This window comes from Sceloporus occidentalis, unplaced genomic scaffold (assembly GCF_023333645.1).
Source record: "Sceloporus occidentalis isolate IW3139 unplaced genomic scaffold, rSceOcc1.0.p SCAF_495, whole genome shotgun sequence".
Lineage (NCBI taxonomy): Eukaryota > Metazoa > Chordata > Lepidosauria > Squamata > Phrynosomatidae > Sceloporus > Sceloporus occidentalis.
The window spans coordinates 28,538-50,758 of record NW_028317475.1 but is presented as its reverse complement, the minus strand read 5'-3'; the positions used below and the strand labels follow the sequence as shown (position 1 = coordinate 50,758).

Below are 22,221 nucleotides of genomic sequence, written 5' to 3'. Positions count from 1 at the left end.
CCTCTCCTCCCGCTGCAGCTCCGGGTACAAATCCGTAGCCTTACTGACATTGTCTTCGCTTCTACAAACTGCTATTTCTTTCCTCTTTTTGATTGATGTGCCATGTATTGAATGTATTTTCCAGCACCGGCCTCTTAATGGACGCCGTCACAACCTCCTTCCCATAACCCCAATAAAGTAACTTATGATAGAAACCTGGTCCTACCGACCGCTGTGTCTGCTCCTCGCACTCCATATCCACCGATGGTTATTCTATTAACTTCACCCACCTCCTAGCGAGCGCTTATCATTCGGTATTGGCTTCCCCAGAATACGCCTCCTGCTTCTCTGTTTTACTGGAATTTGTAGATAATTTTTTAAGCTTTTTCTATTGTTGTCGTGAGAGAGCACTTTCTATTTTTCCCCTTAAATTATACAAAGGCTTGCTTTGGTCTGGGACCGTCTACCGGTTGCATTGAGTAATGTGATTAATGAAACCAAGATTCTGTCCTTCTACGGGGATTTGGTTATCATTAATTTGAATTTACTCAGAAACCCAGTTTTTCAATGAAAAGAAGGGTCGCTGGGCGCCAGGATCAGATCTGAGAAAGAAAAACACGGAGAAAAGCTTTTCTGCGGATTATAAAATAACTAAGTGGCCAAGCGGTGCAAATCCTTCCGTCTGACAAAACAAGCTTTATTTTAAAATCAATGTGTTTCAGTTTGGTCAGAGATCACGCTGGTTTCATAAGATTAGAAGCCGAGCCTCCTATAGAAATCACCTCCAATCACCATTAAGTGTACAGCTCAGAATATAAGTGGGGGTGGAGCTACTCTGTGGGGCTGCTCCAACTCAGCCCATGAGGGAGCAGCGTCCTGTGTTGATGCTCGGGAGCACAAGCCGGGGTGATGGCTGCTCTGGATCTTGCTGGGTAATAAAGATGGCAAAGGATGCTTCAGTTTTCTCAGATTTCCTTAAAAAATCATGAAAAAAAATGCATTAATGCATTCATTAATACACACACCCAGCGTATCGCATTCATTAATAAACATACCCCCACAACCTATTGCGACAACATGTTGCATTAATACACACCCAGCGTATCACACTCGTTAATACACGCACCCGGCGTATCGCATTCATTCATACACGCACGCCCTAAATATCGCATTCATTATTAAATACACGCCCAACCTATCGCATTCCTTATTGATCGTGTGCCCAACGTATCCTATTCATTAATAAACTCGTCCAGTGATGCCTCACCTGGGGTCCTCTTCCCTTTTCACTTTGGGAAGATTTCCTAGATCGGGATTCTTCTTTCTGCAATGAAAATAGTTTGTTGCATAAAGTCACTCTTTGTTGCAGACAGTACGGCTGACTGCTACTGAGGGGGTTCTGTATCAGGCCCAGTTAGCGCTGGGGGTTTCTGTATTAGGCCCAGTTAGCGCTGGGCTAGTAAGGGGGTTCTGTATCAGGCCCAGTTCGTGCTGGGGTTTCTGTATTAGGGCCAGTTAGTGCTGGGGTTTCTGTATCAGGCCCAGTTGGTGCTGGGCTTAGGGGGTTCTAATACCGGAGTTCAGGTCACCTCTCTTGGAAGCCATTCATCTTTGCAAACAGCAGCCGGAGAACGTGCTCTTTCTGTTCCCACGTTAGGTCACCGAAGTCCACCTTCTGGCTCTCTAATTGACTCCTAAGATGATAAGAAATCATATTGTCAGTTTTGTTTGATTAACAGGCCCCTCGGTAACAGGGGGCTCCTCCAAAACAGATATACTGTAATATACACGGCCGTGAAGGCAGAGATACCCCAACTGTCCTTGTGGAGCTGCGCTGATATACAGACACACACGGATTCACACGCATTAACATGTGCTTCATAGGAACAATCCCATGCATTGATATGTCCACTACACAGAAACATGCATTGTCATACACATGGATCCCGGCTCCTGACTCCACAGAGTATCTCAGCTCCTGTGACAAACACAGGGTCATCCAGCTCTTACCGAATGTAACATGTGACTAGAAAAAGGAGCTTCTTACTGGCTGATCCTGTCACATGATAGGAAGCAGGGTGGCATGCAGTCCGACTGTGTGTCTCTGCATTTGCCCCTGCTGCAGGAGAGGCACCCCATGCACCAACTGCCCCCCATCTGGGCTAACAACTCACACAGGATGACAAGCACTGTGTTTATGACGTGGAGCATAGGCACATCACGATATAGCATGTAGGCAGCAAGTGGGCAAATGCCCCTTTTGCCCATTGTTAATATGCCCCTGGGCCTCACACTGTTTAACGAGTTGGTGTAAATGTGGACATTGTTGTGCCGACTCCTGTGTAGTTACCATTTCTCAGCCTCCTGGAGGTCTCCGGCCACATCGTTGGTACTGCGCTCCTTGCTGTGGAAGGTTCTGATCTTCGGATACTGCAAAGATCCTGAAACCGCCTGCATCATTTTGCCGTGAAAAGCTGCTTTTGCCACCTTGCGGTAATAGCTCCTGCTGGATGCAATTTCTTGCTTCACCTGTTCTAGGGCCTCCAAGAAGAACCGCTCCACCTCCGTGCGTTCCTCCACGATGTTCCTGGCCAGCTTCTTCACTCGGTTTAGCTCGCGGCCTTTCATCTCCAGCAGCTTCTGCAGCTCCGTCCTCCATGCTTGTTCCTCGGACTCGTGTTCTTTGCTTTGCGTCATGTCCTGCACCTCCAGGGCCTTTCGCTCCAGAGAACCTTCCACACGATTCACATTCTGCTGCAATTCCTGCATCTTTGCCTTTGTCTGGGCTGCTTGCAAGACCTTTTCCTTGACTAATAAATCAGTGGTTTCCTTTCACAAAACACGACCGACATTTAGCAGAGAAAATGAAAAATTACTCAGTCTGGGCACACAGAGTCACATGACGGTAGATCAGGGTATGGGGTAAGGTAAGGGGTGTTTGGGGGGAGTCAGAGTCAGCGGTTGAAGTTAGGGGGTATTTCTTGACCTATAATGAGCCACCATGTTTTATACCTTTTCCAGCTGCATTTGTGTGTTCTCGCTCTGGAGCTTTTCTTGGGCTTTCTTTAAAGCCTTGATTTCAGCCATATGGTACGACAACGACTCCTTCAAACGAACATTTTCCTTAAACACTGATCTTCCTGCTTCATCCAGCTGCCTGTTGGACGGTAGTGAGGGCTTTTATCAGCAATATACCCAATCCTCACTCCAACACAGCTTCATCCAATCAGCATTCTCCCAGCATCACACAGATCATCCAATCAGCAGTCTCCCAGCATCACACAGATCATCCAATCAGCATTCTCCCAGCATCACATAGATCATCCAATCAGCATTCTCCCACTATCACACAGATCATCCAATCAGCATTCTCAGAGCATCACACAGATCATCCAATCAGCATTCTCCCAGCATCACACGGATCATCCAATCAGCATTCTCCAAGTGTCAGCCAGTGCCCGTACCGGACCGCCTCCTCGTGGGCTTGCTGCGCCAGCTGCATTATCTTGTTCTCTGCTTCTCGCTCCAGATGTTGCTAAGACAGAAATTCAGACAAAAGGCTTTCGGTGCAGAGACATTAACAACGAGCACCCAACTGGGCCCTGCCCGTCCCGTCCCGTTATCTGGGGCATTCGTGACCAAGCCCCATCCCCAGGTCTTAGAACTATTACAGCCCCCCCACGTGATATCGGGCATTACCGACCTAACTGGAATTTCTACAAGATGTTTAACCCATCCAACAATTTACCTTCTCTTCAAGAAATCGCCTTTCCAGGCTCCTCAGGGCCGCTTCATGATCCCGACTGCTCCTCTGCAGAGTCTCCTTAATCTTCCAGGAAAAGTGAATAAAGGTCAGTCCGGCCCGCGGGCAGCTGTGTGCCGGGGAACTCTACACCGGCCGTGGTGTGCTGGGGAACTCTACACCGGCCGCTGGGGGAACTGTACACCGGCCGCGGGCCGCCGGGGGAACTGTACACCGGCCGCGGGCCGCCAGGGGAACTGTACACCGGCCGCGGACAGCCGGGGAACTGTACACCGGCTGCTGTGTGCTGGGGAACTGTACACCGGCCGCTTGGGGAACTGTACACCGGCCGCGGGCTGCCGGGGGAACTGTACACCGGCCATGGGCCGCCGGGGGAACTGTACACCGGCCGTGGGAACTGTACACCGGCCGTGGGCCGCCGGGGGAACTGTACACTGGCCGTGGGCCGCTGGGGAACTGTACACCAGCCGTGGGCCGCCGGGGAACTGTACACCGGCCGTGGGCCGCCGGGGAACTGTACACCGGCTGGGGACAAGCTGTACAGGGAATGCAGTCACTCACACTGACCTCCTCCAACTCCTTCTCCAGCTCTGCTTTCTGCTTTGGAAATCCTTTCATCTTTTTGAACTCAGTTTTAATGGCGCAGATTTCATTCTCTTTCTCAGAACATTTCTCTTGGAGATCAGCCACTTTCTGACTGTACATCTGAACCTTAAAAACACAAAATCTGATTTCATAGGAAAGGGGAATAATAAATACTGTACTTTCTAAAACTATGCCACAAAACTCCCACATATCCTGCAAGGAGCTGGGGAGGGGAAACAAGGAAATCCATTGGGGTGTCCGCGGTATCCCCCAAGCATTTGCACGGGACCACTCAGCTATCATATGTCATCCGACGGACTCCAGCACACGCTATGTACATACCAATCCGTGATTCTCCTCTGCAGACGACTTCTTCTGTGTTTTAAGTTCTTGCTGTAATTTCTCAATCTTTATAAAGACAAAACGAAGGAAATTCGTTTAAAACTCCGACCTCTGTGCCTGCGCCCCTAAACAGACTGACCTCTGTGCCTGCGCCCCTAAACAGACTGACCTCTGTGCCTGCGCCCCTAAACAGACTGACCTCTGTGTCTGCACCCCTAAACAGACTGACCTCTGTGTCTGCACCCCTAAACAGACTGACCTCTGTGCCTGCGCCCCTAAACAGACTGACCTCTGTGCCTGCGCCCCTAAACAGACTGACCTCTGTACCTGCGCCCCTAAACAGACTGACCTTTGTGCCTGCGCCCCTAAACAGACTGACCTCTGTGCCTGCGCCGCTAAACAGACTGACCTCTGTGTCTGCACCCCTAAACAGACTGACCTCTGTGCCTGCGCCCCTAAAAATTCGTAAGAGGTGTGAATTTTTCTCTCTGCGTCAGGGATCTCGCACTCCGCAGAAGGGATTTTTGGCTTTTAATCAGGCTTTTACTAAATTTGGGAAGATTATTATTAAAGGTATAAACGCGAACGGACTCTGGGCCGAGTCAGCAGCAGGCGACCGGACTCTGGGCCGAGTCAGCAGCAGGCGAACGGACTCTGGGCCGAGTCAGCAGCAGGCGAACGGACTCTGGGCCGAGTCAGCAGCAGGCGAACGGACTCTGGGCCGAGTCAGCAGCAGGCGAACGGACTCTGGGCCGAGTCAGCAGCAGGCGAACGGACTCTGGGCCGAGTCAGAAGCAGGCGAACGGACTCTGGGCCGAGTCAGAAGCAGGCGAACGGACTCTGGGCCGAGTCAGAAGCAGGCGAACGGACTCTGAGCGGCCAATGGAAAGGCGTTGCTCTGCAGCCTCGCACTAAGCCGTCACATGCTGCTGGAGCAGTCGCTGTGATGCAGAGTTGCTGGGAATTTCTTTTGAGCAACATTCATAGTTTTTCATACAAAACACACTATTGAGTCATTTCTGCTGAAGATGAAGCCACGGAGAGAAGAGGAAAAGAAGCTCCAATCGGGCCCAGCTGCCCAATGAAATGAGAGTGAAGGTGAAGATACCTGCTCATCCTTCTCCACGTCTTTCTCCTTCAGGAACCCGACCACGTCCAGAATGTCTTTCTCCAACCGGTACCGAGTCCTCGTCAGCTCCTCATTGTTCTGGGCCAGACTGCGGGCGGCTTCTCGGTACTCGACCCGGGAGAACTCTGTGACTCTCAGCCGGGCCTCCCACAGCGCAGCGCTCGCCTTGGCTCTCTCTACCTCCGATTCCCTGTCCGCACGGAGCGAGGCTTTGCCAACCGTCTTCTTTCTTATTCACAAACACAGAAGTAAAATTATGTTTTGGGCAACATGCCCAGGGCGGCCATTCTATGTGGGTGCAGGTAGGGGAGCAGGTTATACGGGGTGCAGGTGCGGGGGTCAGTAATACGGGGGGTGCAGGTAGGGGAGCAGGTTATACGGGGTGCAGGTACGGGGGTCAGTAATACGGGGGTGCAGGTTATACGGGGTGCAGGTATGGGGGTCAGTAATACGGGGGTGCAGGTAGGGGGGCAGGTTATACGGGGTGCAAGTACGGGGGTCAGTAATATGGAGGTGCAGGGCACAGGGGGTGGTATGGGGTATTGTGGGGTAGTGCAGGGCACAGGGGGTGGTATGCGGTATTAAGGGGTAGTAAGGGAAGTGCAGGGCACAGGGGGCGGTATGGGGTATTGTGGGGTAGTAAGGAGAAGTGCAGGGCACAGGGGGAGGTATGGGGTATTGTGGGGTAGTAAGGAGAAGGGCAGGGCACACGGGGTAACAGAGCTATGGCGTCAGGCCCTCTCTACCGTTTCCCCTTCCTCGGTCTCCCCGCCTTTCCCCGGATTCTCGGCATCTTCCCGGTTCTCCGCTCCCTGCCACGGGAACTCTGCTTGTTTACACGCTTGCTGTTGCCATAGATACGGAGTCACGTGACTACGTCGCGCCATGTAAAGTGAGACAGGAAGCGAAGCAATGAAGAGCCGTCTCTGCGCAATGGGCGGGAGAGGAGAGAGGGAATACCGGGGCAGTGAGGGTTTAGGGTAGGAGTAGAGAGATGGAGAACTCCGGGGAGGGAGAGGTGCCGATCCGGGAGCAGGAAACGGGTGCCGACTCGGGAGGAGGAAACGGGTGCCCTGGGAAGCAGTGGAGAGATGTGGCAGGAGCGGTAAAGTGCGACCCCCTTGAGAGGGGCGCACTGGGCAGGAGCGCCGAGGTATGACTTCCCCTGTGGCTCATGGCCATAGAACATGAATAAACGCACAGTAAGAATTAACTGGAACGGTTTCGTTTTTCCTCCCCAATGAGGTGTTTCTAGTCACAGCTTCTGTCACAGAAGCTGCCAGATAGCCTTTATAGGGTATATTTGCTTCAGGAGCCGTTTCCGGGGCCGGAGTCCGCCCTGCGCTCTGTTTGCTCACCCGATCTTTGTGTAAATGATTGTCCCGAGTAAGGCAGAGCCGGCTTAGTACTCAATAACATGATATGACACGCGTGATACATGGATGTGCCCACCGCCGCCTCCAGGTACATAGAGGGAATCCCGTATGACTTCAAGACCCTGTAGCAAAGCCGGGGGGCAGGTCTGAGGTTTTAGGGGCCCTAATTGAAAACATGAATGGGGCGACATCTGTAACCGTTCGATGCATAAAGCGAGGGTCCCGGCCTGGTATGTTAGTGACCCTCGGGAGCCACAAGGGCCAGTAACGCTGCACTGGGGGCCGATGCTTCAGGGGCGCGGCGGGTCCAGTGAAAGGGCTTTACAGCATAGAGGGTCCCGGCAGGTCCCGGTAACGTGCCATAAAGCCTCTAGGTCAGGGGCGTCCAAGTTCTTTCTGCAGTGGGCCCCTTCATCAGAATTGTATACGTGCGAGGGCCGCACTCATTTTTCACTGTGAGAAAATATAGCCTTTAATAAAATATGCAGATTAAAATAAAGTAAATGACACAAAACCTTTACTTTCTGGGCCTAGAAAGTTTTGTGACTACAAATTCAGGATTCTGGATAAGTAAAAATAAAATAGTTCTATTTATTTTAGCGATGCACTAAAATTAAAATCTGGACCAAAACCGAAAATTCAGGTTTCACTTGGCCGAAACTGAAAATGACCCCCCCCACACACACACTTTTAATAAAAGTAAGTTACACACCAAAATTGTACAAAAAATGATATATTATGATTGTTAACAGCAATCTCGGGCATACCCAGATTCCAGCATGTACTGGTTGGCTGGGCATTGTATTTTTTGTCCAATTTTAGTTTGTAACCACACTTTAATTAAAAGTAACAGACCACAATTGGACAAAAAAAATCAACAATATGACTTGGCATGATAGGAGTGTGATTGCTAACAGCAAACACACTCTTTTTATACCCAGGCAACCAGTAAATGCTGGAACCTAGGCATGATGGGACTGTGATTGCTGTTAGCAATCACACTCCTATCATCCCAAGTCAGCCAGTACATGCTGGTACAGGGTGGCTACAATTGCAGACCCCATACTGCTGGCAGCATCAATACACAAGGGGGCAGCTAGCTAGGTTTCAGCATGTACTGGCTGACTTGGCATGATAGGAGTGGGATTGTTAACAGCAATCACAGTCCCATCATGCCTAGGTTCCAGCACTTACACACACAAATTCATTCATTCCCAGATTCATTCCCTCAATCAGGCATACTCATTCAAACACCCTCCCCCCACCCCCTTACTTGCACTACAGCCCTCTCAATGCCGATCACAGACTTCAGCAGGGGGCGCGGCCTCCCTCGTTCTCCCCACAGAGGAGGCAGGACTGGAGCAGAGAATAGACCCTCCCACAAGTAAGCAGCAGGGCTCTTGTGATCCGCGGGCCGCATGTTGGACGCCCCTGCTCTAGGTAATGACCGACATGGACCAAAGGCCACGAGTCCAAGGGGCCAGTTAAAGCACGGTGGCCGGCTGTGGTTGCACTTTAACCGCATCGCTATCTGTGCAAATATTAACTCTGTAAAATGTGTAACTTATAACGAAAAATCTAAAATATGTCAACAACCTGCGTGTGCGGGGGGCCGTTTATGATTTGTTTTGGCAGTCGGGGAATCAGGCGGTCCAAAGGGCCAAAGTGCTGCCTGCTCGGACTGTCCGCTGTCTGGACATGTGGCGGCGGTGTAAGTATCTCCTGTCAGAGGCCACGGAGCCGCATACAGGGGTATATCGTTGACGTGGTTGGAGCGCCGCATACAGGGGTATATCGTTGACGTGGTTTGGCAGCGGGTGACTGCGTTCAGTAGAAGGTATGAGGCAGTGGGTACAGTGCCGGGTACACTGCGGGTACATTGATCAGGGTCTGTTTGCTTTCCAGGAAACCTCATGATAAAATGCAGCGTGGGGCCCCTCAGATACCCGTCCCGTTCCTGGCTTGCGTGGCTTTATTCACTGCCTGTGTGGCTCGGGCAGAGCGAGGAAGCTCCCCATTACCGTCCGCCCCGGGAGGGCAGGAGGCAGCCGAGGCGCTCTATGGAATCGTGTTCGATGCCGGGAGCACAGGGACCCGGATACACATCTACACCTTCAGGCGGAGGGCCGGCGGCGGCATGGACACCCACACGGGTAGGAATCTGTTCCGGCGCTTTGGGGGTATAGCCAGCACTGGGTGCTCTCTCGCGGACCCTTAATGTGTTTCCTTCAGGATCTCGTCTGCAGCTCGAGGGCGAAGTGTTTGAGTCGGTGAAGCCAGGACTCTCTGCGTTTGCTGATCACCCAGAGAAGGTTCGTCTCCTTCTGCCGATGGCAGCCGTATAGGAAGGGGTTAGAGGGATGCAGTGGGGCATTTGGCTTTAGGACCGGGGGAAGGATGGGTGGTCTCGTCCTGCTCTGACATCGCACCCGCTTCTGGAGGCGTGGGGGTCTGGTGAAGTTGCCCCTCTTGCCCCATGGTAGTTACTGCCCTGCTGTGGGGCATGCGGTCTCATTGAGGCTTCAGTACCTCAATCCCCCCCCTGCTCACATTGTCCCCCCGCTCTCAGGGTGCAGACATGGTGCGTGGAAATGTCCCCCCCCCCGCTCACATTCTCTCCCCACTCTCAGGGTGCGTGGAAATGTCCTTCACCTCGCTCATGTTATCCCCTGCGCTCTCAGGGTGCGTGGAAATGTCCTCCCCCCCCCGCGCTCACATTGCCCCCTGCTCTCAGGGTGCAGACACTGTGCGTTGAAATGTCCCCCCCCCCGCTCACATTGTCCCCCCGCTCCCATTGTTCCCCCGCTCCCAGGGTGCAGAGACCGTGCGTGCGCTGCTGGATCTGGCGCAGAATGTGGTTCCGGACACCCACTGGCGGCGGACGCCTCTGATTCTTAAAGCGACTGCCGGTCTCAGACTGCTCTCTCACCACCAGGCAGAGGCGCTACTCACGCAGGTGAATAGTGTGGCTTGGAGTGATGGGTGAGGAATGAGTAGCTGTGACTGACGGGAAATGCTTGGCTGTGAGTGATGGGCAGCAGCTGAATCCCTTAAAGCATAAAACGGGTTGTTCTGACGGCGTCTCGTTGCAGGTTAGACTCGTTTTTCGTGTGTCCCCCTTCCTCGTGCTTGATAACAGCGTCAGTATAATGGACGGGTCTGATGAAGGTCAGTGAGCTAAATATACTCACTGCATGCCTCGCCCCCCCCCCACTCACTGCGTGCCTCGCTCCCCCCCACTCACTGCATGCTTTGGCCCCTTCTCTACTTCCCCCACCCCACTCACTGCATGCCTCCCCTCCTTGTGGTCCTTGACCCCCCATATTTGCTCTCTTAATGTTTCCTCTGATTTTGCATTTAGGGACGCTGGCGTGGGTCTCGGTGAATTACCTCACAGGTACCATATGGTGATGAAGCCCTCCGCTCCTGGGGGGGGGTCTCTGGCGATGAAGCCCTCGCTCCTGGGGGGGGTCTCTGGCAATGAAGCCCTCGCTCCTGGGGGTCTCGATCTTAATACTAAGATTGCGTGTTTTCAGCATTTAGAGGTTTGTGATGTTTCTGTGGAATTCCAGGTCGCTTGCACGGTAGGCACAGTGTTGGGATACTGGACCTTGGAGGTGGATCGACTCAAATCACGTTCCTGCCCCTGGATAAGGTGAGGAGTCTCGACGGCACATCTGGGGGCCCGCTGTATACCGAGTACAAAGCCCCCGCGCCGCTAAGGGGACCAGCAGATGACGTCACTTGTGCTCATCAACAAAGACGGGCCGTTGCTGGACATCTCAGGCGCTGTTATCATTCTTTGGATTGTTTCATTATTATATATATTATTATATATTTATTTCTGCTTATTAGGCCACGTTGGATGACACACCCAGGGAATTTCTTGCTGCCGTTGAGCTTTTTAACAGCACGTACCGGCTGTACACGCGCAGGTAGGAAACCTAAAACATTGCGTGAACCTCTTAGCTTCAGGGTGCGTGAAAAGATAATCCCAGAAACAAAGGCTTCGTGTGTGACGATTGGGTTGCTATGCTTCGTGTGTGGCGATTGGGTTGCTATGCTTTGTGTGTGGCGATTGGGTTGCTATGCTTCGCGTGTGGCGACTGGGTTGCTATGCCTCGTGTGTGTGGCGACTGGGTTGCGATGCTTTGCGGGTGGCGACTGGGTTGCGATGCTTTGCGGGTGGCGACTGGGTTGCGATGCTTTGCGGGTGGCGACTGGGTTGCGATGCTTTGCGGGTGGCAACTGGGTTGCGATGCTTTGCGGGTGGCGACTGGGTTGCGATGCTTCGCGGGTGGCGACTGGGTTGCGATGCTTCGTGTGTGGCGACTGGGTTGCGATGCTTCGTGTGTGGCGACTGGGTTGCGATGCTTCGTGTGTGGCGACTGGGTTGCGATGCTTCGTGTGTGACGTGCCGCTAATGTAGGAGACCCCTAACCGCTGCTCCGTGGCCCTACATTAATCTCATGCTTAATGCAGTTATTTAGGGCTTGGGTTAATGGCGGCTCGACTCGCAGTGCTTGGAGCTTCTGGATCTGGAGGTAAAATCTCATCAGCGATGTCATTATTCTCCATATTAACACGTGGCCCTCGTCCGAGGTGGGAAGAGGAAGTCCACGGGATCGTCCTGGTTGTCAGGCGCTGTCCCGTGGACCTGCCCCATGTCCTCTTTTGGCAGCCAGTGGGGATCAGAGGTCAGAGGGTCCCCCTGTGCTGAAACTGATGGGGGTCCGAGCTTTGGCCGCTCAGTCTCAGCTCCCAGATTGCCACCTTGTGATATTTTGAAAGAGCACCACAGTATGACATCATATCCCAAAGTTCTTCTTCAGGGCCGCCAGAAACTTTTGGGCCCGGTACACACACACACACACACACACACACACACACACACACACACACACACACACACAGTAACATACTTACACACACATACTTACACACACACACAGTAACATACTTACACATACACACACACACACACACACACACACAGTAACATACTTACACATACACACACAGAATAAAATACATGTTTATACACACAGTAGCATGCTTACACAGAGTAAAATACCCATGGGTATGTGTGTGGGGTGCTAGAGGCCCATGGGGCCCAGGGCTATAGGCAGGGAGAGTTGGTGCTTGGGGCTGAGTATAACGGCGCAGGTTGCACCCACTGACGGCAGCCCTGTTTTACAACGCATTGCGAGGCTATAACGTAGGGAGCTTGCCCTGCGCTTGCTCTGCCTCTAACCACACCCACTCCCAGCTCTGACCACGCCCCCAAAAAGGTGCTTTAATAAACTTAACCCTTTGTGTTAGTGCCACAGGGGCATGTATTTCGCAGCCATTGTCTTCCACAAAATATGGATTCAGAATGGAGCTTTGCTGGAGTCTCGTACAGATACGGAGGGAAGTCTGACGGTGAGTCTGTCGCTAGCTTCCTGGGATCCAACACGCTGCTGTGTGTTCTGTCTAAACCCTATTGGTACATGCGCGGAGGGAGAGACATGTTCACCGACACGCAGAGCAGACCGAGACGGCCGCACAAGCGGGGAGCGCCGCCAGACACGCAGGGCAGACCGTACCGGCTGAGCGAACAGGGAGCGCCGCCAGACACGCAGGGCAGACCGTACCGGCCGAGCGAGCAGGGAGAGCCACCAGACACGCAGGGCAGACCGTACCGGCCGAGCAAGCAGGGAGCGCCACCAGACACGCAGGGCAGACCGCACCGGCCGAGCGAGCAGGGAGCGCCACAAGACACGCAGGGCAGACCGTACCGGCCGAGCGAGCAGGGAGAGCCACCAGACACGCAGGGCAGACCGTACCGGCCGAGCAAGCAGGGAGTGCCACCAGACACGCAGGGCAGACCGTACCGGCCGAGCGAGCAGGGAGCGCCACAAGACACGCAGGGCAGACCGTACCGGCCGAGCAGGGAGAGCCACCAGACACGCAGGGCAGACCGTACCGGCCGAGCGAGCAGGGAGCGCCACCAGACACGCAGGGCAGACCGTACCGGCCGAGCGAGCAGGGAGCGCCACCAGACACGCAGGGCAGACCGTACCGGCCGAGCAGGGAGTGGCGCCAGACACACAGGGCAGACTGTACCGGCCGAGTGAGCAGGGAGCGCCACGAGACACGCAGGGCAGACCGTACCGGCTGAGCAGGGAGCGCCACCAGACACGCAGGGCAGACCGTACCGGCCGAGCGAGCAGGGAGCGCCACCAGACACGCAGGGCAGACCGTACCGGCCGAGCGAGCAGGGAGCGCCACCAGACACGCAGGGCAGACCGTACCGGCCGAGCGAGCAGGGAGCGCCACCAGACACGCAGGGCAGACCGTACCGACCGCGCGAGCAGGGAGCGCCACAAGACACACAGGCCGAGCGAGCAGGGAGCGCCACAAGACACGCAGGCCGAGCGAGCAGGGAGCGCCACAAGACACGCAGGCCGAGCGAGCAGGGAGCGCCACAAGACACGCAGGCCGAGCGAGCAGGGAGTACCGTACCGGCCGAGCGAGCAGGGAGCGCCACCAGACACGCAGGGCAGACCGTACCGGCCGAGCAGGGAGTGGCGCCAGACACACAGGGCAGACCGTACCGGCCGAGTGAGCAGGGAGCGCCACGAGACACGCAGGGCATACCGTACCGGCCGAGCGAGCAGGGAGAGCCACCAGACACGCAGGGCAGACCGTACTGGCTGAGCGAGCAGGGAGCGCCACAAGACACGCAGGGCAGACCGTACCGGCCGAGCAGGGAGAGCCACCAGACACGCAGGGCAGACCGTACCGGCCGAGCGAGCAGGGAGCGCCACCAGACACGCAGGGCAGACCGTACCGGCTGAGCGAGCAGGGAGCGCCACAAGACACGCAGGGCAGACCGTACCGGCCGAGCAGGGAGCGCCACCAGACACGCAGGGCAGACCGTACCGGCCGAGCGAGCAGGGAGCGCCACCAGACACGCAGGGCAGACCGTACCGGCCGAGCGAGCAGGGAGCGCCACCAGACACGCGGGGCAGACCGTACCGGCCGTGCGAGCAGAGAGCGCCACCAGACACGCAGGGCAGACCGTACCGGCCGAGCAGGGAGTGGCGCCAGACACACAGGGCAGACTGTACCGGCCGAGTGAGCAGGGAGCGCCACGAGACACGCAGGGCAGACCGTACCGGCTGAGCAGGGAGCGGTGCCAGACACGCAGGGCAGACCGTACCGGCCGAGCGAGCAGGGAGAGCCACCAGACACGCAGGGCAGACCGTACCGGCCGAGCGAGCAGGGAGAGCCGCCAGACACGCAGGGCAGACCGTACCGGCCGAGCAAGCAGGGAGCGCCACCAGACACGCAAGGGCAGACCGTACCGGCCGAGCGAGCAGGGAGAGCCACCAGACACGCAGGGCAGACCGTACCGGCAGAGCGAGCAGGGAGAGCCACCAGACACGCAGGGCAGACCGTACCGGCCGAGCAGGGAGTGGCGCCAGACACACAGGGCAGACCGTACCGGCCGAGTGAGCAGGGAGCGCCACGAGACACGCAGGGCAGACCGTACCGGCCGAGCAGGGAGCGCCACCAGACACGCACGGCAGACCGGCCGAGGATGCAGGGAGCGGCGCCAGACACACAGGGCAGACAGTATCGGCCGAGCGAGCAGGGAGGGCCATGAGACACACAGGGCATACAGTGCTAGCAGCGTGGGGAGGCTTGGATTCTTTCTTTCCCTCTCTTTTGTCATTCTGAGACAGTCTAATATATTCTCATGTGCAGCCTCTCTCTGTCTCACCCAGGAGTCGGCGGATTTAATGCCTGTTATTCAGAAGTTCTGCCCATCGTACGCGGAAAAATCCATCAGGTTGCAGAGGTTCGAGACAGACATTTCTACGCATTTTCCTACATTTATGACCGCGCTGCAGAATCAGCCATGATCGGTACGTGGGGTCCTCTGGGGCCACAACCCGGCCAGGAACTCGCCGGTATCTCAGCTCGATAGCCGCGCGACCGCTGGGTGTCAGAGACCGAAGTGCAGGTTAAATAACACCATTCCGGTAAATAAGAGCCGGTCGGGGGGTCTCGGGACGAGCTGCCCCGGTGCTGCGATCTTCCCAACACGATTCTGCGTTTTCTTTCAGATTATAAACACGGTGGAGTTCTGGAGCTCAGAGATTTCTCTAGAAAGGCCCAAGAAGGTAATGCGTCCAACAACGAGGCATCTGCTGTTACTGAGCGTGCGCGACTCGAGATGGAAAGCTGCTGTTCCACCCAGAGGTGTATTCTTGCCTAGCACCCCTATATAATGTAGAGTTAAATCAGCAAGCCGGCCCCTGTATAATGTATAGGTGAAGCAGTGAGCCGCCGGCCCCCTGTATAATATATAGTTAAATCAGTGAGCCGGCCCCTGTATAATGTATAGTTAAGTCAGCGACCGGCCCCCTGTATAATGAATAGGTGAAGCAGCGAGCCGCCGGCCCCTGTATAATGTATAGGTGAAGCAGCGAGCCGCCGGCCCCTGTATAATGTATAGGTGAAGCAGCGAGCCGCCGGCCCCTGTATAATGTATAGGGTTAGGATATATCAGCACATTGGGACGTAACGCGGGCCGGGAAGCTGCTGCAGATAACGTTTGGGTGTTGGACCCGGCGAAGCGATTCCGGCCTCGGTGGCTGAACGGCTCGGACTCGTCCGTACGCTGCCAGCCGGCCCGGGAGCCAAGTTATAATCGTCCTGAGATAGAAGACGCGTTCAGCGGTCGGGGCAGAGGGGGTAACAGGAAATCTTCTACCGGCAGTTTGTGAGAATATGGCTGCGTTCTCGCCGCTGACTCCCTTCCTGTGCATGGATCTCACGTACATCACCGCGTTACTCCGCGACGGCTTTGGGTTTGAGGACAGGACCCGGCTGCAGGTAACAAGCGACGGATTCCGTGCCCCCCCCCCCCATTATGGGGGGCTGGAGTATCACGGGATGGGGGGCTTTATCGTTCCGTCCTCGTACTGAACACGGGGGTCTCTTTCCTCTCCAACAGTTAACAAAGAAGGTGGAGGACGTGGAAATGAGCTGGACCCTGGGGGCCGCTTTCCAGCTCCTGCAAACCTTGGATCAATGACCTGGCCCAGGCAGAGAGGCTGCCGGCCACGCGAGGCCACCCAGCAGGACTTGGCTGAGCCGCGGCCAGGCGGCAGTAATGAGCACCCCGGGCACACCTGACCCAGTTCAGGACAGAGCGAGCCCCCTGTTAGACGTCCACGGTGGGCATTCACACTGCATGAACCTGGAGACGTCTCCTCTGTAATATCTCACATCCCAAGACAAAAAACTCATTCAAAAAATTCATTTTATTTACCTCAAAGTTTATTTAATAAATTAATCCGAGCAGATGGGAAATCCCTGCCCCAGAATCGCTGGACGTTATTTGCTGGCAAACGCCATGATTTGTTCCTACAGACAGAGAAAAGACACGTTCAGACGGTCCTCCCGCGCCCCCCGCAGACCCCCGAATAAAACGCTCCCATTCTTACTTTGGCCGGTGAAATGGCGTTGGTAGCCTGTAAGCCGAGGGTCCGCAGCAGGACCACCGGGGCCTGTTTGGTGTTGTACAATCTCTTCAGCAGATCGATGGCGGCCATTATAGGCAGGTTGTGTCTTTGCCGCTCGGTCTCATACTGGAGAAGATGCCTTGTTGACCCTAAGACACAGAGACTATGTATGTCACATACGTGATACGTCGTTACTATGGCGCTGTGTCCACTACAGAATATTTACCCAGATCCTGCCCATTGAAAGCCGCCCGGCTTAGATGCTGAACCAAACAGGCAACATCCCCAAAGCCCAGGTTAACTCCCTGTCCGGCCAGAGGGTGCACTCTGTGCGCCGCGTCCCTACGGACAAAACAAGGGAAATAATGGCGACGCAAACGATCGTATCAAGCGAGCGGGCTGATGGGTGGGATGAGGAAAGCATCCCCTCCATCTGGGATTATAAAATCTTACCCGATAAGTGCCACACGGTGGCGGACATATTCCGTGGCATGGCACATGCCCAATGGGAACGCAGCCCTGCTATCCCTGTCAACGTGGGAGACGCTGGGTGGGAGCTGGCGAGCAGAGGTACCACTCGGCATCAGAAAGGAGATGGCAGAACGCAGAACAGACCCGGCCGAGGAGATAAAATCAGAGTAACTCTCATTACTCCACTGCGAGAAGGAGGTAAAAGGAAACGCTGATCAGCAATATATATATATATATATATATATATATATATATATATATATATATATATATATATATATATATATATATATATATATATATATATATATATATATATATATAGCGAGAGAGATATAGATACATATATATATAGATAGAGATTATAGATATATATATACACACACACACTATATATATATATATATAGCAAGAGAGATTATATAGATAGATATATAGACAGATAGAGATATAGATATATACACACACACACACTATATATATATATAGCAAGAGAGATTATATAGATAGATAGAGATATAGATATACACAGACACACACACTATATATATATATAGCGAGAGATTCAATGTTCCTTTCAGAACAGCCTTTTTAACCAGAACGACCCCATTCACGGCAACCGCCCGGCTTTGCAAAGAAAACGTTATCGAATTTCACTCACAAAAGCAGAGTTGACGGCATCGACGAAGCTCTCTCCATCCATGTTCAGCAGCCGCGACGCGTGATCAGGGGACGTGGACCAAACCAAAGAGCTGCAGGTATCTGAGAGCTGTCCAAACAACATGCTTTAAAACACATGGAAACGGCCCACAATCTCTTCACACGACAGATCTGCTCGTCCATATAATAATCTCCCCAAAAGGGCGATACATCCAGCTAGCTGCACCCCGTGTCCAGCCGCGCACGTGGAAGAACTCCTTCCGTGCTCTGCTCTACAACATGTTATATAGCGCCAGCAGACTCCGTAGCGCTGTCACACGCAATAAAACTGGAACAAAAGGAGAAAAGAGCCCTGCTCCCAGGAGCTTACTATCTAGAACACCCCACAGGCTCCCCCGGCACCAGGTTCATGCTGCACTTTACTGTCGACCAAACATTCTCTAAACTTCTCTTTTCTGGTAAGAATTTTGTTATCGTCAGGTAAGAATTAAAGGAGAATGTCATCATTGCCGAGGATCTTCCTGTAACTGAAGCCCGACGGCCCCCCAGTATCCACTCCGAGCATGAACAACGTATCTCACCGGCAACAGGGCGACGGGTCCTGTGGGCAGAAACCTCTGCCAGGCTACATTATTATCGGTGGCCTAGGAAAGAAGGAATGACCGGTTACTCATAAAGACACGTCTACAGAGAGAAAGGAGAACAGGTCCTCAGCAATCATTATCCGCCGTATCTGCGGTCACACAGAGAAGGGGAGTAACTTACATGAGCAGAGGAATGGGGAACCCACACAGCATGGAGCCCTGTGGCAAGGCGCGCATGCGCAAATGGCGTAGTACTTTCCGCTCGCAGATCTCAGTCACGCTAGGGTTAAACCGCGTGCAGCGTGTTTACGAACCCTCACCTCAGACAACTGCAACGTGGCGACCACAGCGACCTGATCGTAACTCCACTGGACGCTCCGTATCCCGCTGGCGCTGCGCACGCTGGAGTTCTGCCCATCTGCGCCAATCTGAAAACGCAACCATTTAGCAGAAAGCGTCTAGAAGACATCGAGGAGGAGGAGGAGGAGGGAAAGCATTCTCACCAGGAGCTTGGTATGGATTGTCTGCCCCCCTGAGAGCTCGATTTGCACCCAGGGGCTGGCGCCATCGTTTTGGTGCGGTGATGGCCAAGTGTACCTCGATGCTCTGCTCCGGTAAAGGACCTCGACGCGATCTGGAAGAGAGAGGCAGCGGGGGCTGGGCGTGCGTCCTCATCACAAGAAACCCCGGACCATTTAAAGAAAATCCGGTGTGAAGTAAAAGCTCTTTCTTCGAGTGTTTGAAGACGAGGTGCAGAACGCTCGCCTATCTCTGTGTTCCCCGCGGTATACAAGGGAATCAGTTATACACGCATGCCCTTAACATGTTACATGCACGTGTCCCGGAAAAACTGTCCAATGCCGTCACCCTAGTGCATGAAATGGCAACAGATTCGATCAAGGAGTCTCTGCCTAACGGACATCCATGCGACCGCCCCAAACACGGTGACCCGGAGCTCTCCACCGGTAACGGGAGAAGCCGTACCAGGAAACACTGTTTCTTCCTTGTGCGTTAACGAGCGTTCGCATTAATGAGCGTTCCCGTGAATCTACCGCGGAAAGAATCTCAGCGCATCGCCGCTAGCCGCTGAACCACTAGTATGGCCACCAATATCGGAATAGCGTAGGCAAGCAGATTCATAGCTTCTCACCTGACATTGCACTGAGCTGCCGAGTAAGAGCGGCCATCACTACGTCATTCTCCACTATATAGCCCATATCTTCCATGCCATCTTTATCAAACGTTATGAGAGCATCGGAGCAGGCGTCCCAAACCTGAAAAGATAATCCCGCGATACCCGTCATGTTCTCAAACATAATCCCCCGCTTAGTGCCTTTACCTGCTCTCTCCTCCATCCCTCACCAATTCCTCCCACCATCTCCTGAATCCGCTCCTTCCTCACACAAGAAACAACCAAAACACTAACCCAATCCCTTATGATTTCCCGCCTGGATCATTGCAACTCCCTACTACCCGGTCTCCCGCTGCTCCAATCTGTCCTCCACACTGCGGCCACATTAATCTCTCCATCGCCGCTCCCTCCATTCCCTCCAGAATCAGGTTTCATTTCCTGACCTACAGAGCCCTTAATAACTCTGCACCCCCCTCCTATCCTAATAATACCCCCTAACCGCCCTCTCCCTTCCTCAGACGACCGGCGTCTCTCCTCTTCCCACCCCCGTGCTCAGGATTTGCCCCGCGCTGCACCCTTTCTCTGGGGTTCCCTTCCTCGTTCCGTCAGACGGCGCTCATCAAGCTAACCGAACCATGTGAACAACCAACAACCTCTACAGATCCCTCTGCCTCGATTACTACTGCTTCCCCACCGACTAGATTGTCAGCTCCCAGGAGCCGGACCCTCTTCTCTTTTGCACCAGTTTGTTATCCATTGCTATGGAATCTGCTGGCACTACTTAAATAAATGATAAATAAAATACGCCTGCAAACGGTTTGTGACGGGGGAGGCCGCGCGTCCGCCTGTAATTCTAAAGCCACGGCCGATAATTGTGAATCGTTAGCGGGTCATTCGCACGGCGTGACGGGAGGCGTCACACGTTACACGGGCGCGATCTACAGACCCCCAGCTTTATTCTGAGTGGCCCCCGTCCCAGGGCTGATCCTCACACATACCTGCATTCTCTTGAAAGCTTTCAGCCTCATAGCGGTTACATGATCCCAGGCACCAAAACCTGTTGGCGACACGGAACGGAGGGAAGACCTTTAGCGATGTGTGTCGGAAATGGGATATATTTGGGGAAAAAGGGGATTCCAGGTGCCGACACACCTTCGTCTAGGGGTTAATAACTTAAATCCACATAGCTCGAATAATCACAAGAAAATACTTCTTTGATAGGAAAATGGAGGATTTAATGCTGTGATGAAGCCTATGAAGGCTAACACACACAGGGTTACATTGGTAATGAAGTTGTGACTGCAGCAAGGATGGAAAGATTGTAACTAAACTAAGGACATACAGGGAGTTCTTATAGGGTGGGATCAAAGGTAAATTTCATTAACATTCCTATTGGTTAACAATATCAAAAGACAATACTAACACTATCACACAACATACAATTTACAATCCTATGGATAAACTAATCTCAAAAGACAATACATACAATTTACAATCCTATAGATTCAATCCTAGGGATACAACATCAAAAGACAATACTAACACTATCACACATTATTTACAATCAGACCATACAGACAATGTAATACATTATTTACAATTGCCCTTTGATGTGGGCGGGGGGGGGGGGGGGGGGCTACATTTGCACTTAAATAATTCTCCTCCTGTCCTTTCTGTGAGGATGTAAATTCAACTGGCCAAATGTTGTTTAGTTATGTCAGGTCACTTTAACTCCTTTTACACCCATAATGACTGGAATTTATATTTTTAATATAATTATGTTATAATGCTCCTATGGTGTCTGACATAGTCTGCATGCTACCTCCACAATGTGGACTTACCGGCCAGAAGGGTGGCAGATCCCGGAGTGACGGAGCTCACTCTGTTACTGAAGCGCTCGGGGAGGCGATCCCCGTCCCTTCGCTGCCCGGCTTCAAGGAGAAGGATTTTCTTGTCGCCCAAATGAGGGTCAGAACCTAATTTCATGAAACAGCATTATGCCCCGGTCCGGTTACACTCATCGCAGAGACTCAAAGAAACCGCACACAGAGGAGGAAGAGAAACACAAACAATACAAATCAATACGCTCTCACAACAAACATCCGATTTCCCGATAAAACGTCCCTGGCGCCGTGCATCCCCCGGGCTGGGGATCGTGTTTCATTAACAGATAAACTGACTGGGGTTCATTTTAACAGTTTTTAATAACTTGCGGGTTAATGGGTTGAAAATAAGGAAACAGGCGTTTCCTGCAGAAGTCGCACCCATGGCCGGTTTCTGAAGTTTCTCCACTGACGGGGTTAATAACAGAAGTCGCACCCATGGCCGGTTTCTGAAGTTTCTCCACTGACGGGGTTAATAACAGAAGTCGCACCCATGGCCAGTTTCTCCACTGACGGGGTTAATAACAGAAGTCGCACCCCTTCTATTTCACTGCGACTCGCAGCTTTTAGGGTAACGGATGCAGAAGAGAAGGGTTTTGGGATTTGGTCTCCTGGTCCTCCCCGAGTAACTTTATTATTTCCCACGCAAGAAGCGCCATCGCCTTTTACGCGTCCTCCCTCTTTATTCCTCACCCAGTGCGCAGGCCATCGCTGTCCCCACCATGCCGCCACCAGAAATCACAGCGTCATAAACCGTGGCCCCTTTGGACGTCAGCCCTCGGCTCGGGGATTGAGG

The 22,221-nt window shown here is 53.4% G+C and overlaps 3 protein-coding genes across 3 annotated transcripts; 1 reads left to right on the top strand and 2 right to left on the bottom strand.

Annotated features, from left to right (window-relative positions):
- Nucleotides 1-832: 832 nt before the first annotated feature.
- Nucleotides 833-6,591, bottom strand: LOC149271540 (basal body-orientation factor 1-like). Its single transcript, XM_089507340.1, has 10 exons — nucleotides 6,545-6,591; nucleotides 5,778-6,027; nucleotides 4,670-4,735; nucleotides 4,310-4,453; nucleotides 3,728-3,808; nucleotides 3,444-3,514; nucleotides 2,992-3,136; nucleotides 2,330-2,808; nucleotides 1,569-1,673; nucleotides 833-953 (listed from the first exon to the last, which is right to left on the bottom strand). The coding sequence occupies exons 1-10, from the start codon at nucleotides 6,589-6,591 to the stop codon at nucleotides 833-835; spliced, it is 1,509 nt and encodes a 502-aa protein (XP_089363466.1).
- Nucleotides 6,592-6,792: 201 nt separating this feature from the next.
- LOC149271539 (ectonucleoside triphosphate diphosphohydrolase 5-like) lies at nucleotides 6,793-16,265 on the top strand. Its single transcript, XM_089507338.1, has 14 exons — nucleotides 6,793-6,908; nucleotides 9,080-9,306; nucleotides 9,407-9,486; nucleotides 9,987-10,130; nucleotides 10,267-10,342; nucleotides 10,536-10,571; nucleotides 10,747-10,829; nucleotides 11,030-11,109; nucleotides 11,657-11,718; nucleotides 12,497-12,598; nucleotides 14,950-15,090; nucleotides 15,292-15,348; nucleotides 15,948-16,063; nucleotides 16,185-16,265. Exons 1-14 carry the CDS (start codon nucleotides 6,793-6,795, stop codon nucleotides 16,263-16,265), a joined length of 1,401 nt encoding a protein of 466 aa, XP_089363464.1.
- Nucleotides 16,266-16,567: 302 nt separating this feature from the next.
- On the bottom strand, nucleotides 16,568-22,221 carry LOC149271538 (ubiquinone biosynthesis monooxygenase COQ6, mitochondrial-like). Its single transcript, XM_089507354.1, has 12 exons — nucleotides 22,119-22,221; nucleotides 21,384-21,518; nucleotides 20,541-20,599; nucleotides 19,561-19,684; nucleotides 18,914-19,044; nucleotides 18,731-18,838; nucleotides 18,408-18,470; nucleotides 17,828-17,935; nucleotides 17,149-17,351; nucleotides 16,922-17,037; nucleotides 16,678-16,844; nucleotides 16,568-16,597 (listed from the first exon to the last, which is right to left on the bottom strand). The coding sequence occupies exons 1-12, from the start codon at nucleotides 22,147-22,149 to the stop codon at nucleotides 16,568-16,570; spliced, it is 1,275 nt and encodes a 424-aa protein (XP_089363480.1). The 5' UTR covers nucleotides 22,150-22,221.